This window comes from Punica granatum, chromosome 5, assembly GCF_007655135.1.
Source record: "Punica granatum isolate Tunisia-2019 chromosome 5, ASM765513v2, whole genome shotgun sequence".
NCBI lineage: Eukaryota > Viridiplantae > Streptophyta > Magnoliopsida > Myrtales > Lythraceae > Punica > Punica granatum.
In genome coordinates, this window is record NC_045131.1 from 53,468 (window position 1) to 67,099 (window position 13,632).

The window sequence follows — 13,632 nt, forward strand, 5'->3', positions numbered from 1 at the left end:
TCCAATAACAATAAGGTTGTTATCATTTTCTGATGCGGCAGCTAATATGTCAAAGAGACATATGACATTGCGCCAACATTAAAATAAAATAATAATTTATTTATTAAAACAAAATAAAAGTAAATTGAAATTAAAAAATTCTCTCTCATCTCCACCTTCCCTCTTATCTTTCTTCCCTACTCCCAAGATCTGGGTTTTAGTCTGGGTGGGGATGCACCCGCTGACGACCGCATTCCCGATCAAGCCCGTTGACGAAATCAGATCCATGCTAACAAGCTCGGTTGGCCCGATAGACTTGAAATTAAGGAGGAAAGAAAAAGAAAAAAGCAAGCAACGCATATCTCTTAACCCGTCATTACAAAGCAAAACCAAAGTTCTTTTTTTGCTGAGAAAAACCAAAGTTATCATTGTATTTGGTAACAAAATTAAGTTTGATTTGATTTGATTTAGTTTGATTTGAGAATATGAAGACAAAAGCAGTTAGGAAAAGTAAGTAAGGGAATTTGAAGAAAAAAATAAAAAAAAGTAATAATTGTATTGTTCAATTGAGGTAAAAGCGTTGAATTTGCAAAAAAATATTGAATAGTTGAGAGAATTTAGTATTAAAAATTTAATTGATAGATAAAAAAATGTATGAGAGAGAATTTGTAGAAAAAAGATAGAAAAGTAATGATTGTGTTTTGAATTAAGAAAAATATAAAGTAAAATTAAATTAAATTTGATTGTGTAAACAAACATAGCAATAATACTTTGCCTAAACATGATTCTCGTATGATCTTCGACTCATGGAATTATTCCATTATAGTCAATAATGCACTAAAATTTCAATTTACTCAAAATTTAATAAAAATAAATGAAGTTAGAAAGAAAAAAAAAAGGAGTACAACGACTCAGCCAACAACCCCATAACCAATCGAGCTCGTGGATGGAATTAAACCAAGTCGGCTAGCCCGGTCAGGTTTGTAGTCGTCGGCCAGGCCACCCCCACCCAATTCTTCCAAATCGGGGTGGGGCACCCCAAGATGTGTGACCACACCCCCTTCCAAAAAAAAATTACGCCATTATATTTCTCTTTGTTTTCGAGCAAAGAGATAAGGGGGTTGGATCAAACTACCAACAAAAAAAAATCACCTCATCGATGATATCATAACGACAGTGTTGGGGAACTGTTTCCGATGTATGATGAGGAAATAGGCAATTTCATTCCTGAATTTCACAAGTTGCATCAATTTCATCCCTGACTTATTTTTTGCATCAATTTCGTCATCGACTTTACATTTTTGCATCAATTTCGTCCCTAACTTTTCGGTTACATCAATTTGGTAATCGACTTTGTATAGTTACATCAATTTAGTCTCTAACTAAATTTCGCAGTTACATCAATTAGTGTTACAGTTGCATTAATTTAGTCCTTTTGTGTGGGGTGGTTGCATCAATCAGGTCCGAATGCGGCATCAATTTGGTTATGTCGTTAAGTATGGTCCTTGACGGTGTTAAATAATGCAAATTGTTACATCAATTTAGTTCTCGTGCTACATTAAATTAGTTCATGCACTATTTCAATGCGACTATCATCATCCTCATCATCGTCACAAGGCTCTTCATCAAATGGAGGAGAGGGATCGAGACGCATAGCGTCCTTGGCCCATTGGATCTTCTCGACTTCATCCTCCTCATCGTCAAGGCTCGAGCAGCTAGGGTCTCGATCTCGGCCGTCGCAAGCAAGCGATGTCCCTGAGGGGACCGGATTCGCGAAAGCCATAAAAGGAGAAGATGACGAGGACGAGGAAGGATGAAAGGAACCTCTAAGAGCAGTGAATCGAGCAGAAAGATCATCGCCTAGGACGGTGTTCAGCTCGTCGTCAACTTGAGGCGGAGGAGGTGAGGGTTTTGGTCGTGAGAGGGATGGAGTCGGGGGAGGAGATTTGAGAGCTTGGAAGTAGCGAGAGAGATCGATGATTGAGGGAATGAAAAGTAGTGCGGGCTACGTGGGAGTTGAAGGAAAGCTTCAAAAGGACATCGTCATGTGCGGCCTGCAGAAGCTGTTCCACTTCATCCATACCTGAAGGTGGATTTCCGAGGGTCGGAGGGGGAGGTAATTGAGCAAGCCCTGAAACTCCATCTCCAAAAGGGAAATGACGAGGCATGAGTAGTTGGGATGAGGGAAGGTTTCCTCCTTTTTCTGGAGAAAAACGGGATGAAGTAGGGGCTGGAAAGTAGCCGAGATTCACCGCAGGGGCAGATTGGAGAGAAGCTGAGCGAGAAATGGAAGCTCGCATAAGGATAGGAAGAGGAAGAGGAAGACAAAGGAGAGGAAATTCATTTGAATTGGGACTGTGGGACGAAAGAGAAGGGGAAAGAGTGAGAGAATGAGAGAGAGAAGGCATAGAAAGAAGATGATAATTTGAAGTTACATTAATTTGCCCAGCCATTACATCGATTCAGTCTCTGAACAAATTAACGGAACAATAACGCTATCTGCCCCTTAGCCACTCAGACTAGATTGATGTAACCGGTGATTGATCTAATGTAACGCTACAACTCAAGGACTTGTGTTGCGAAAGTCGGGAACTAAATTGATGTAACCGAGCAAAGTCGAGGACCAATTTTATGTAACCGAAAAGTTATTGACGAAATTGATGCAAAAGTGCAAAGTCGGGGACGAAATTGATGCAAAATATAAGTCGGGAATGAAATTGCCTATTTACTCATGTATGATTGAACAAGTGCGACCATTGTGCCTTTGAAATTAAATTGTGGAATATACAAAAGGTCGATTGTTGGCTCGTACAAAGTTTTGTATGTAATGGATATATCAAGTGTCATTATGTGATAAGATATAACTAAAAACTATTTTTAACATGTCATAAATTTGTAATAACGCGTATTGATGTATTGAACACCAATTAGTTTATGATACAAGTTGCATAATATAATCATTACATATAAGATTTTCTCGTTGGCTGAGGATTATATTTTTGTAAGTGTGCTTAATCAATGAGGAACGCAATATAGATTTTCCTTATTTCGATGCGTCACTACATGGAAAATTCCATAATGTAATCACTTTTTATTTGTGCAATTATTTTGAATCATAAAATTATAATTATTAATAAATAAATAAATCCTGTTGATTATTCAACGATTAAAAAGCTGATTGCCCGTACAATTACTTGTAATATAGACCTTCCAATCACTGTACCCATTTAAAATTAATATTTTTGGAGAGCGGGGCAAGCCAACCGCCGGTAGACGAGGCGCATGTGATAACCCCCGCGGATTGCTGCAACTAACTGCAACTACATGATTTTATTATGTAATTATTTTGCGCGGCTGTATATGCATCTGAATTGAGACTGGTCAGAGAAGAGAGGCGTGCGCGCACTGACCCCACAGTCAAGTCCAGATAGTCAGTGAGTGTAATTTTCTATAAATAAATAACAATCAATTAAAATACTTATAAATACCAATATATAATTTTATTGTGAGCGAATTTCTGAATTTCTGAATTTGATAGGTACCCATTGACTGGTCCCGGTGAATTTCAACGGTTGTCGGTTGGGTCTGGGTCGAGACAGATCTCACGTGGCAACCCCCACCCGTCGTAGACAAAATCACACTTCAGTATACATATTTATATATATGTGTGTGTGTGTGTGTCTGTGCAGCAGAAATCAGATCCCCAACTAGCCTGCACTGTCTTAGCTAGCTAGCTGCTGGGTGGGATATATTAAATTTCATCCAAAATTAAAAGATCAGATCCCCATGGTGGTGAAAGTATATGGACCGGTGAGAGCAGCTTGCCCGCAACGGGTGATAGCTTGCCTTCTGGAGAAGTGGGTAGAATTTGAGGTTGTGCATGTTGACCTTGATTCCGGTGAGCATAAGCGGTCCGACTTCCTCCTCCTCCAGGTATATATTTATATATACGCGCATTTAACTTATTAACTTCGTTCCCTCCCTCCAAAGCGGAGGCACTGCATGTATATATATCTGTATATATGCGCATGTATATGACTAGCTAGCCAAGACTAAACTAACTTCACCGCACAATTGATAATTTACATACATACATACATACATATATATATATATACCTGCATTAACGTTTTCGTTTTGATTGATCTCTGCCTGCATCCAGCCCTTTGGACAAGTTCCAGTCATAGAGGACGGTGACTTACGGCTATTTGGTAAGGGGAAACCCCTAAGCTTATTCATAAATAATTAGATTTGCGATGGCTGACGCTTGGCTGTCTGCATGCAGAATCAAGAGCCATCATAAGGTACTATGCAGCAAAATATGAGGACAGAGGGGACAATCTACTGGGGAGGAGCTTGGAGGAGAGAGCGATGGTAGACCAATGGCTGGAGGTGGAGGCCCACAATTTCAACGACCTGGTCTACAACCTGGTACTGCAGCTTGTGGTCTTCCCCAGGACGGGGCGGCACAGCGACCTTGCGATTGTTGACAGCTGCGAGCGGAAGCTCGAGAAGGTGCTAGACGTTTACGAGCAGCGGCTTTCCCACAGTGCCTACCTAGCCGGCGATGCCTTCACGCTGGCTGACCTCAGTCACCTGCCTGCCCTCAGATACCTGATGGATGAAGCTGGCATGGCCAACTTGGTCCGAGACCGCAAGTCCGTCAGTGCTTGGTGGGACACCATCTCCAGCCGCCCTTCCTGGAAGAAACTCCTCCAACTGCTTTAATTGGTTGATTAAATATCAGGTCAGAGATCCTATATTGGATAGACGCCGCAGTTAATCAGTAGCACCGGGAGGGACCTCTGTTAAGTAATAATCTAGCAAAGAGCATGTCGAATTCATTATGGTTGATAGTTGTTTCGCAATTATGTACTGTTTGCATTCATGAGTAATAAAAGTAATCCTCTCATGCGTCTAATCACCCAATTTTTAAGGGGACTGACTTTTCAATCAAATTTTTGGAAAGTGAATTTTAATAGCTAATAAAAAAGTATAAATAATCTCAAAAAGTATTAAATTTGAAATATTTTAATTATCAGACGAAAGAGTGCGTCACTACGTTATACTATCTTTGACTGTGAGATGGAACTAGAGATGATTATTTCATTATCTCCTTATGAGACGGACCTAGAAATGGGACGATTTATCTCATGTATAGAGTTGGAATTTGCTATCTCAATTTTCCATCTCTATACCTGGTTAGACGGCACAATATGTCTCATGATTTGCAATGCAGTTTTTATAGAGGGAATTGAGAGAAGGAAACGTCTGACTCTATGGGCGTATGGAGACGGATCTTGGCTGTCTCTACGAAGCCATTTTCTAGTAGAGCCTGTCCATTCCAAGTTTGCTCACTGTACATATTTTATTGGGGGAATTTTAGTTAAATTGAGTACGTGGGTAGGTTATCTGAAGCTTCTTGGCTAACCCGCAATGCAACTGTCACGCAACCTGCTATGTCACCAGCAACAATATATCAACTGTCGAAGTCTAGTCGGGAAAGGGTACAAAGCCACGACCAACCCTAAAAGAAATGACGGAGTCAGTCAATCCAAATACCCACCAACATGCCGTAAACAGTATTGTATGGAATTAAACAAACAAAACAAGAGAAGAAGAAAAGGCAAAACCAATTCATTGAGCCATGAACAACAGTAGGAGACCTCAATGCCAGTCCTCGACGTGGCACTAGATGATAAGAACTTCATCAAATGCTCATTGCTCAACCGTATAACTCATCATGAGTAATATCACTGATAGCAACCTGGACCAGGCATTCCAACAGTACAAATGAGATAGTGCAATACAAGCGAGCAGATTAACAGAATAGAACAGAACAGTACAAGCCTCCCTTGCTGAGAGCTGTAGCCTCAAGAATTCACAACAAAACTACCCCTTTGGGACAAGCAATGAAATCATGGAAAAATCAACATTTCATGGATTTGCTAATTGGATTTTGGAATCTCAGATGAACATTTCATAGTAAGGAGGGTTTCGCAAGAGAGAAGGGTTCGTCAGCTGATATTTCCAATCCTCTGGTCAAAAATCAACAGCCAGAGCAGAACTGCGAAGCCCTTTCCATCTGAAACAACAACAGATCGAGCTCGTACTTGACACATTTGCTCAACGGTGCCAATTTTCCTCTTCTCCTTCTTTAGGTCACGCTCTGTCTGCTGCCTCGTATTTACCTTTACCGATTGCCAAACAGAAAATCATTCAGCCGAACAGCGTTGAACTGCACGAGATCATCAAGCTAAGTGAGGGCAAGGGGATCGCATCGACTCACAGTTTGGAGAGGATACGTGATGAGCTGGGAGATGATGCGCCCGCCACCCCCTCCCCTCCGCCCGCGCTCCTGCGAGCCCGTTGATCAGAGCGTCAAACATGGCTTCCCCGAGAAAATTCCCCGCTTGTTTCCCGGGGAATTTTGTAGCGAGAGAAAGAGAGGAGGGGGAGGGAAGACTATCTCTGGCTTTGGCGGTAGCGGAGGAACATGCCGATGGGGAGGTTTTTCCGTTCAACGAATCGAAAAAGCCAGGCAGCAGCAGAGAGTGCGCCGAGGACGAGAGAGAGAGAGAGAGAGAGAGAGAGAGAGAGAGACAAATTAGGTTTTAGGGATTTGGGGGGAAAGAGCAGAGGGGTCGAGCGGGGTTTTCAATTTTTTGGGTTTTAGAGATTTCTTTGGCGGGATTGAACTTTTTTTTTTTGAGTAAATAGACAATTCCATTCCAAATTTTTGTAAATTGCATCAATTTCGTTTATAACTTATTTTTTGCATTAATTTCTTTCATGACTTATTTTTTGATTCAATTTCATCCCCGACTTTGCATGGTTACATCAATTTAATTCATAATTTTTCACGGTTACATCAATTTAATCTTTAACTTTCGCAACACAAGTTCCTGAGTTTTGACGTCACATCAGAGCGATTCTTGGTTACATCATTCTAATCCGAGTGACTAAGAGGCAGATGGTGTTACTGTTCCATTAATTTGTTAAGAGACTGAACTGATGTAACGACTGGACAAATTAATGTAACATCAAATTATCATATTATTCATCTACCTTATCTTTTTCTCTCTCTCTCTCTCTCTATATATATATATATATATATATATCTTCTCTCTCTCTCTCTCCCCTTTCTCTTTGTTTTACCGTCCTACTTCAAACGAATGTTTTCTCCTCCATCTTCTTCTTCCTCTCCTTGTGCGAGCTTTCATTTCTCGCTCAACTTCTCTCCACTATGCCCCCGCGATGAACCTCGGCTGCTATCCAGCCCCCATTCCATCGCATTTTTCTCCAGAAAGAAGAGGAACCCTTCCCTCATCCCAACCACCCATGCCCCGTCATTCCCCTTACGAAGATGGAATTTCAGGGCTTGCTCAGTTACCTCTCCCTCCGACCCTCAGAAATCCACCTTTAAGTATGGACGAAGTGGAGCAGCTTGCCGCACACAGCAATGTCCTTTTGAAGCTTTCCCTCAACTAGTACGTTGACGACCAGCTGAAAGCTGTTTTAGGCGATGATCTCTCTGCTCGATTCTCTGCTCTCAATGGTTCTCTTCATCCTTCCTCGTCCTCATCATCTTTTCCTTCTGTGGCTTCGCGAATCTAGTCCCCTCAGGGATATCGTTCGCTTGCGACAGCTGAGATCAAGACCCTAGCTGCTTGAACTCTGACGATGAGGATGATAAAGTCGAGAAGATCATCCAATGGGCTAAGGACACTGTACGTCTCGATCCCACTCCTCTGTTTGATGAAGAGACTCGTTACGATGACAAGGATGAAGATAACCACCTTGAAATAGTGTAGGGACTAATTTGATGTAGCACGAGGACCAAATTGATGTAACAATTTGCATCATTTAACACAGTCAGGGACCTACTTAACGCAGGACCAAATTGATGTAGCAGGGGATCAAATTGATGTGGCATTCTGACGTGATCGATGCAACCACCCCACACAAGGACCAAATTGATGAAACTGTAGTACTAACTTGTGTAACTGCACAAAGTCATGGACTAAATTGATGTAACTGTGCAAAATCGATAATCAAATTGAAGTAACCGAAAAATTAGGAACGAAATTGATGTAAAAGTGCAAAGTCATGGACGAAATTGATGCAAAAAATAAGTCAGGGACGAAATTGCCTATTTACTATTTTTTATTCCGTCTTGCTCTTTATCCCAGTGTTATCAGAACCAGACCGGATGATGAACCGGAAGGGGTACGGGTTCATGGGTTTATGGGTCCAACCGAGGGTTCGATGGGTCGGACCGCACGTTTATTTAAAATAAAATAAATATTCATATTATTAAAAAAATTATGATAATTAAGATAAAAGTATGATGATTTTAAATAAATATAACAATAGTATAAGAAAGTATCTATATTTAATATTTATTATTTCAAAATAAATATTTTATTTTAATAAGTACTTAAAAGTAGAGTTAAAAGAACAAAAAAGTGGTGATAACTTGGTTGGTAATATGCTAGTATGAGAAGCAAGAGATCATGAGTTCAAATCCTTATACAACCAACCAATTTTTACATTAAATAGGAAACCCATAGAACCGGTCGATTTTAAAGCTACAATTTCGGTTTTCAGGCGAACCGAACCGGACATGGTGCTGGTTCCCAGTCGAACCGGCCGGTCCGGTCCGGTTCTAATAACAATGCTTTATCCTTATTCGAAAACACAGATTGACAAAAATTATTGTTTTCGAGACCCGAGCGATCTATATAACACAAATAATCAAAATTGACCATATATTACATTCAAAAATTGTCCATACACTACATTAAGATATTAACCATATACTGCAACTTAAAGGCTTGAACCGACCATATAGTGAAATAATCGTGTTACAAAACTAATGAACTCAATTGCGTAGTCATTTCCACCTAGACTTTCATCTTCGCTAGCTTTATCATCATTTTCATCGGATTTGTGGTCATCATCGTCGTCCCTATCCACTTCTTCGAATACAGCTCTGTCGACTAATGTTGGATCATTAATGTCATCGAGATTAAGCATTGTACTTCATACGCATTCATGCTCATCATTTTGATAGGCCACTTCTAAAGAATCTAGGGGCCCGTTTGATATTAGAAAAATTTTTAACTCTACTCCACTTATCTTCAATTCAACAATATAATTATTACTTTTCCATTTTTCTTTAATTTTTTAAACCATTCAATTCAATTTTTGATACTAAATTCTCTCAATTATTTATTATTTTTTCCACAATTCAACAACACAATCATTACTTTTTCTCAGTTATTCATTACTTTTTTCACAATTCAATAATACAACAATTACTTTCTCTCAACTATTCATTACTTTTTCACACATTTTCTCATATTCAACAACACAATTATTACAAATTAATTAAAATCAAAACTAAACTCTACTCAACTCTAAAACCAAACACAACCTAAAACTTCTACACAGTCAACGATTTTTGATTTAATGACAGCCCAACGATCTTCTTTAGCTTTGATTTTGCCAAGGTATTTAGCAAAATAAACTTGGTGGCATTGTTGAGGAATAATGAAGGGATCATGGGTTTGATACCGGCGCATAACCTTGACACGCACCATCTGATATTTCAGATGGATTACGCGGGTGTCATTTTTGGGAGTTGATCGAACCATTCACACATAAACAAGACTATCACTTTCATTGGTTCTCCAAGTTAATGTACTCCAACGACTTCCTTCAATATCCCATAGTAATCTCTTATGCCTGCACTAACATTCCCTTTAACCCAAACTCTACTATTATTTATCAACTTACCTTCATTATTCTCCATTGTGTCAAATTTAAAACCATTGACGAAGTATTGTTTCCACTTCGTAACCTCTCTCATAGGACCTTGGGCCAAGTATTGTAATTGTGGTTTGCCTCATGGTTGCTTGGATGATCCATCTGTTATACATGCAAATATGAATTTTACATAATTAGCCATTAAAATATACATATATATGTACATGGATATTGTTAGTCTACTTACGTAATTTTCAAACCACATTAGGAACTTTAAGTCCACCAACAATATGGGATTGAAGATTTTTGAAACCCCAGGTTCGGGTTTACAGAAAGAAGAGAGAAAGAAGTTTCAAGTGAAGTATTACGAGTGAAAGGACGATTCTGTATTTTATACTTATGGCTAGAAAGAGACAAAAATTTCCTTCTCACAACCTGAAGAGACAAAAATTTTCGTCTACAGTTTTGTCTCAAAATAGAGATAGAGTGAGAGACGGACTTATTTGTCTCATTGGTCACATGAGACGGAGGACAAGACGGTAATATCCCTCCCTTAACTTTAACCGTCTGACGTTTTCGTCTCCACTTCCGTCTATTGGATAGAGACTAGACGGAAATGGTTGTCTCTCCTTATAAAGACAAGAATTTATGTCTTTTTACCAAAAAAATCCGTCTCAACTTTGAGACGTTTGGGCCCGTCTAATGCTTCTGTCTCTATGGAGCCTAATTCTAGTATTGAAGCTTTGATGAGAAACTATGAAAAGCAAAAACTCGTTTTCTCACATCAGCAAGAACATGTTGCAATGAGGTTGAAGTAGGCAATCGACACCTTCTTGTAAATCCTTGCATTTTTCTCACGCCACATCCAATAGATATAGTGTGTCCACATAAGCTTCAAGCAAATTGTATCCAACTTCTTGCCTCTAAGAGAGGAAATCCAACTCAGTTCAGAGAACCAGTCAATAAGACCTCTCTGCAAGCCAATTCTAGCCATCAGACTTCGCCAAATTGCTTGAGTAACAGGGCAGCCAAAGAGAAGATGATCACGTGTCTCCAAGTGATTACCACAAAATTCTCATTCCCGGACTCGAACTTCAACTATCCACTTAGCTAACCTGTCCTTTGTGCTTAATCAGTCCAGCAGATAAAACCAGCTCATGAATATTGCTTTAGGGGTGTGCCCATTGAACCAAACAGCTCCAGTCCATCCTACTTTTTGCCCTCTCGGTCTTAGACATTTGCAAGCACTGGAAGTGGTGTCCTAATTAGTCCTGTGAAGTGTCCAAACGAATGTGTCATTGGAAGTAAATTCAACTTTTGCAGCTAAAGCATGGATTGAGGTAGCCTGAGGTTCAGGGCCTCTTGGCCAACTCCATCTTCAATCAACAATCACTGTGCATAACTTAGCTTGCTCCCTAATAGTTGGGAAATACTATGTCATAATACTGGGTTAATGGCCCCAGTGATAACCAAGGGTCATACCAGAAGGACATATTCAAACCTGTTCGAATTTTGCAGCCTATATAAGGTAGAATTAGGGGTCTGAGCTGCAATAATTTTTGCCAACTCCATGAGCAATCACTTGGTAACTTTAACGACTAGAGAATCTTTCCTTTGATCAATTTTTTTTTTCAGTAAAACTAAGCAATCACTTGGTAACTTTTGTCAGTCAAATTTTGGGTAAATAATGAATTGCATTTTTTTGGTGTAGACCATGGTATCCGAGAATCTAACGAATCCCGACTAATTTAGTTTGAGTTCGATCTACCTATCAAAGAGTAAAGCTCTCATAATAACGAATTTTCTCCATTCAAAAAACTCGAAATCAAAATATTTGCTTTAAGGGGAAATTTCTTAATTGGCAAATGACTTTGCAGTGCTTCTCCCTTCTATATATGAGACTATGGAGAAAAAAAAAAAACACCCTCATCCCTAATTGCTAGGGGTGTTCGGTTCCGGGTATCCTGTTTTTTTCTCAATACTCGGACCCTACCCTGTAAGGGACCGGTTTCAAGATTTTAGAACCGGACCCTACCCTATTGAATCCTAGAACCGAAACCTACCCAGAACCTGTATTATACCACAGGTTCCGAGTACCCTGTTGGAACCTGTAAATTTTTTATCTCGCTAAATAAAATAAAAAATATATCATCCATAATCAGACAAGCCTACAGTAGTTGGTGGTGGTGGTGAAAAGAGAGAAGGAAAGACAAGGTGAAAAAACCGGAGTTTAAGGTTTTTGTTTGGTGAAAAGAGAAGATAGAAGCATTGAAGATTTGGTAGAAGGGAATGAGTTAACTCAATGGATGGATGGACTAGGGCAATATTCCATCCCTATAATGAAACTACTGCCAATAATAATATCGATAGCCCAATTTCAATATTTACTCAATCTGGAACGGAACACAACTTCCAGTGGCTGAAATGAAATGTACAGACAAATGTATTGTAAACTCATCATTGATTATGGTCTCCCTCAAAATTATTTGTCATGAGCTGTAGTAGCGATTTCTATAAGAGTTGACTACGCAAAGAATCCGAAAAACAAACATAAAGTAAGTTGTGGAATTCCATGACGTTTGCAGACCAATCCTATGGCCCGGACAGCAGATTTCAAGATCACTCAACTTCAATATTACATAAGAGACAGTTGAACACCTAGAAAGGCTCTTGATTATTAATTAATCAAAGAGGCTGCTTTGCACAATAGAAATGGTGGGTAGGTATCCAAGGCATCTGAACGCTTGAGAAACAGAGGAAAATTGAATAAAAGTGAAAGTGATTGACCATATTCTAACAATTTCAATCAACGCCAAGCAAAGAAATCGTTCCAAGACCATCTCAAAAGTAGAGATTTCAACAGCCAAGCACCCTAATATCGGTGATCAGTAGCATCGAAGAGAACAGCGGAAGACAAGAAACCCTAACTCGGAGAGGAAGAGATGGAGCAGAGCACTAGAACAGGGAATCAATCACAATTCAATTGAACTCGATATCAATTTCAAGCTCAATTTTTGCGATACCTGTATACAGGTTTCATCCCAATCGTGGCCGAATCAGATGACGGCGAGGCGCTCCTCCTCAGCTAGGATTGCCTGATCCACAGCTTGTCACGAGTGCAGGTGCGGCAGAAGATACGACATTGTTCCCCATCAAACTTCCCTCTCCCTCTTGCATATGAGATGCGGAGTACCTCTACTTACCTGAACTAAAGCAGGGCAGGAGCAACTCGAGTAGATCGACGACGGTCGGTCACGACGATGAGTGGAGAGGAACGGTGAGCTGCTGCGAGATGAGATGAGATGAGGGAGTGGAGTGGAGAGGACTAAGGAACAGCGGCGACGAAGTCGAATGTCAGAGTCGACTCTCTAACTCTTGCGATTAGGCTTTGGGCTTTCTTCCTCCTTCAAGGTGAAATTTGCTAAGGCGGCAATGAGGGCTAGGGATTTGGTGTTACTGTTAGGTTTCAGATTTTTTTTTTAAATTAATGAAACCGGCGGTTCTGGATACCGGTTCCGGATACTGGTTCTGATTCTGGTTCTGGTTCTGGGTACCATATATGTAAGAATCGGAATCGGAATCGGAACCGATTTTCACCAGTTCCTTACTTTAATACCCAAACCTTATTCTATTTTCAATACGAGCTATCCGGACCCTATCCTAACGGGTAGGTTCTCACCAGTTCCGGGTATACCCGGTATCCGTGCACACCCTTACTAATTGCAAGGATAAATGATTTTCAGGGTGTATAACGGGAAAAAAAAATAATGACAAAAATTGATTTTTAGACTGGGCTCGAGATGTCATGGGCACGGGATTTTTCGTAGGATCATTCTTGAAGTTGATTAAGAGATAATTCTTCACTTCTTCACCTCAAGACAG

The 13,632-nt window shown here is 40.0% G+C and overlaps 1 protein-coding gene and 2 long non-coding RNA genes across 3 annotated transcripts; 1 reads left to right on the forward strand and 2 right to left on the reverse strand.

Moving 5' to 3' along the window:
* The first annotated feature begins 3,653 nt into the window (after positions 1–3,653).
* LOC116208401 (glutathione S-transferase F11-like) lies at positions 3,654–4,908 on the forward strand. Its single transcript, XM_031541816.1, has 3 exons — positions 3,654–3,912; positions 4,142–4,190; positions 4,265–4,908. The coding sequence occupies exons 1-3, from the start codon at positions 3,766–3,768 to the stop codon at positions 4,705–4,707; spliced, it is 639 nt and encodes a 212-aa protein (XP_031397676.1). The 5' UTR covers positions 3,654–3,765; the 3' UTR covers positions 4,708–4,908.
* An 850-nt stretch (positions 4,909–5,758) lies between these two features.
* On the reverse strand, positions 5,759–8,157 carry LOC116208404. Its single transcript, XR_004157065.1, has 2 exons — positions 6,269–8,157; positions 5,759–6,170 (listed from the first exon to the last, which is right to left on the reverse strand). It is a non-coding gene; the product is annotated as an uncharacterized LOC116208404 (long non-coding RNA).
* A 1,480-nt stretch (positions 8,158–9,637) lies between these two features.
* On the reverse strand, positions 9,638–13,208 carry LOC116208403. The gene is made up of 3 exons (XR_004157064.1): positions 12,774–13,208; positions 10,534–11,021; positions 9,638–9,912 (listed from the first exon to the last, which is right to left on the reverse strand). It is a non-coding gene; the product is annotated as an uncharacterized LOC116208403 (long non-coding RNA).
* Between the last annotated feature and the right edge of the window lie 424 nt (positions 13,209–13,632).

Excerpts from the sequence above, each read along its gene's own strand:
- LOC116208401 (XM_031541816.1), top strand. The coding sequence starts at position 3,766 with ATGGTGGTGAAAGTATATGGACCGGTGAGAGCAGCTTGCCCGCAACGG. Across the intron at positions 3,913-4,141 it reads CCGACTTCCTCCTCCTCCAG|CCCTTTGGACAAGTTCCAGT; the intron begins GTATATATTTAT and ends GCCTGCATCCAG. Across the intron at positions 4,191-4,264 it reads CGGTGACTTACGGCTATTTG|AATCAAGAGCCATCATAAGG; the intron begins GTAAGGGGAAAC and ends GTCTGCATGCAG.